The following is a 1,583-nucleotide window of genomic DNA, read 5'->3' as shown; positions in this document are numbered from 1 at the left end:
GTGCAGGGCGTGCGGCGCGGGCGGGGGCGTGGGGCCGGGCGGGAGCGCGGCGGGCGCATGTGCGTGTGGTTTGTGCGACGACGGTATGGATGAGGATGAGGCGGCGTGGCAGGATCCAATGGAGGATGGGTGTCTTGCGTGACCTTGGACAGTTCAACCCGATCTCATCAGGTGCTGGCCCGATGTTGACCCACGCAGTTAGTTCAGCGGCCTGTGCGCGGCGGTGGCGCGCCCTGCTCGGCGCTGCGTCACAGGGGCTGGGGTCGTTTGTGCACGGCCCTGGCGTGGGGCGCGGCGACAGCAGGCGCAATCGGCGTGCTTGAACTTCTGTGTCTGTCAGACCGCGTCTGTGGTTGGGAGGCCCTGGTTGGGAGGCCCTGGCCTTCCAGGGCTGCTTTTCTTGCCCAACCTGCCTTGTTCTTTGTGCTTGTTCATTACCCTTGACTTGGCTTCTTTGTTTACATTTCTGCGGCTCCACCCAACCCAACAGCGCAAGCAACACAGCTTTAAAACCACAACTCAACCGCCCTGTGTGCATTTCAGTGGGACCAGGCTGTCCCTTCGCACCAGTAATCACACCAACACTGCTCGTACTCATTTTTAATATAGCATTGAGAAATCAGGATCGTTCATGCAGCAAAGTTGAAGCAGCGTGGCCTGTGGGGGCTCGGGAGAGAAGTCTGCTGCCCCGGCCGCCAATGCGCAAGCATGCAATGCTGCTGCCGCCGCCGCTGCTGCTGCTGCTGCTTGTGCCGGTGCTGTTGCTGTCCACGATGCCGCTCACAGCGCCATGCTCACTCCTGCGCATGCGTCGGCGAAGGTATTGGGCGAGGTGTCGAACGGCCCGCCAGCAGAAGCGCTTGTCAAAAACTGCGGTGTCATGACACACGCACCTTCGATCACCCCACCCCACAGGCCACCCCACAGGCCACCCCACAGGCCACCCCACAGGCCACCCCACAGGCCACCCCACAGGCCCCACAGGCCACCGCCACCGCCCTTTGCCCAGCAAAAAAATGGCCCTCACGTCGAAGACCTTGCACTCCAGGTCCCCAGGGTTGGAGGCGCAGAACTCCTCCAGGGGGTCAGCCAGCTTGGTTCTGGGGAGGGGGGAAACGCGCCAGTTTGTGTGTGTGTGTGTGTGCGCGCGCGCTTGTTTGTGTGTAAGGTTGTGAGAGCCGTTGGCGTGCACATGTGCATGCAAGGCCGCGCGTGTACACGTGAGTGGTTGATCTGGCGCTGCGGGGCCCAGGCACCGGGCGAGGAGCCGCCAGGCTGCAGGTCCAAGCAACACTCGCCCCAAAAGCAGCGGCCGCGGCCGAGGCTGCCGCACCCGTCCCGCCCACATCGCAGCCCATCCCGGCGCCGCCGCCCACGGCGCGCCGCTCCCTGTGGCGGCGCCCGCCGCCGCTCACTTGGCCTCGTCGATGGCGTCCGCGATGGAGGAGAACACGGCGTCCATGGAGCGGTTGCCGTCGATTTCCACGCACACTGCGCCGTAGTAGCCGATGACGGCCTCAACATTCTTGAAGTGGGTCTCCAAGCGCGTCTTGCACTGGGGGTTGTTCCGTTGGGCCGGGGGG

At 64.3% G+C, this 1,583-nt stretch overlaps 1 protein-coding gene across 1 annotated transcript in view; it reads left to right on the top strand.

The window, feature by feature from the left end:
* MNEG_11762 (hypothetical protein) overlaps nucleotides 1-323 on the top strand; it is a gene marked incomplete at both ends in the record, with an annotated part of 4,292 nt that extends 3,969 nt beyond the window's left edge. The window contains one exon of the mRNA XM_014039766.1: nucleotides 255-323. Within this exon, the coding sequence (XP_013895220.1) occupies nucleotides 255-323 (69 nt within the window). The remainder of the gene's footprint in view (nucleotides 1-254) is intronic.
* Between the last annotated feature and the right edge of the window lie 1,260 nt (nucleotides 324-1,583).

This window comes from Monoraphidium neglectum (assembly GCF_000611645.1).
Source record: "Monoraphidium neglectum strain SAG 48.87 unplaced genomic scaffold scaffold02895, whole genome shotgun sequence".
In the NCBI taxonomy this organism is placed as follows: Eukaryota; Viridiplantae; Chlorophyta; class Chlorophyceae; order Sphaeropleales; family Selenastraceae; genus Monoraphidium; species Monoraphidium neglectum.
This window is presented reverse-complemented; position numbering and strand designations above follow the sequence as displayed.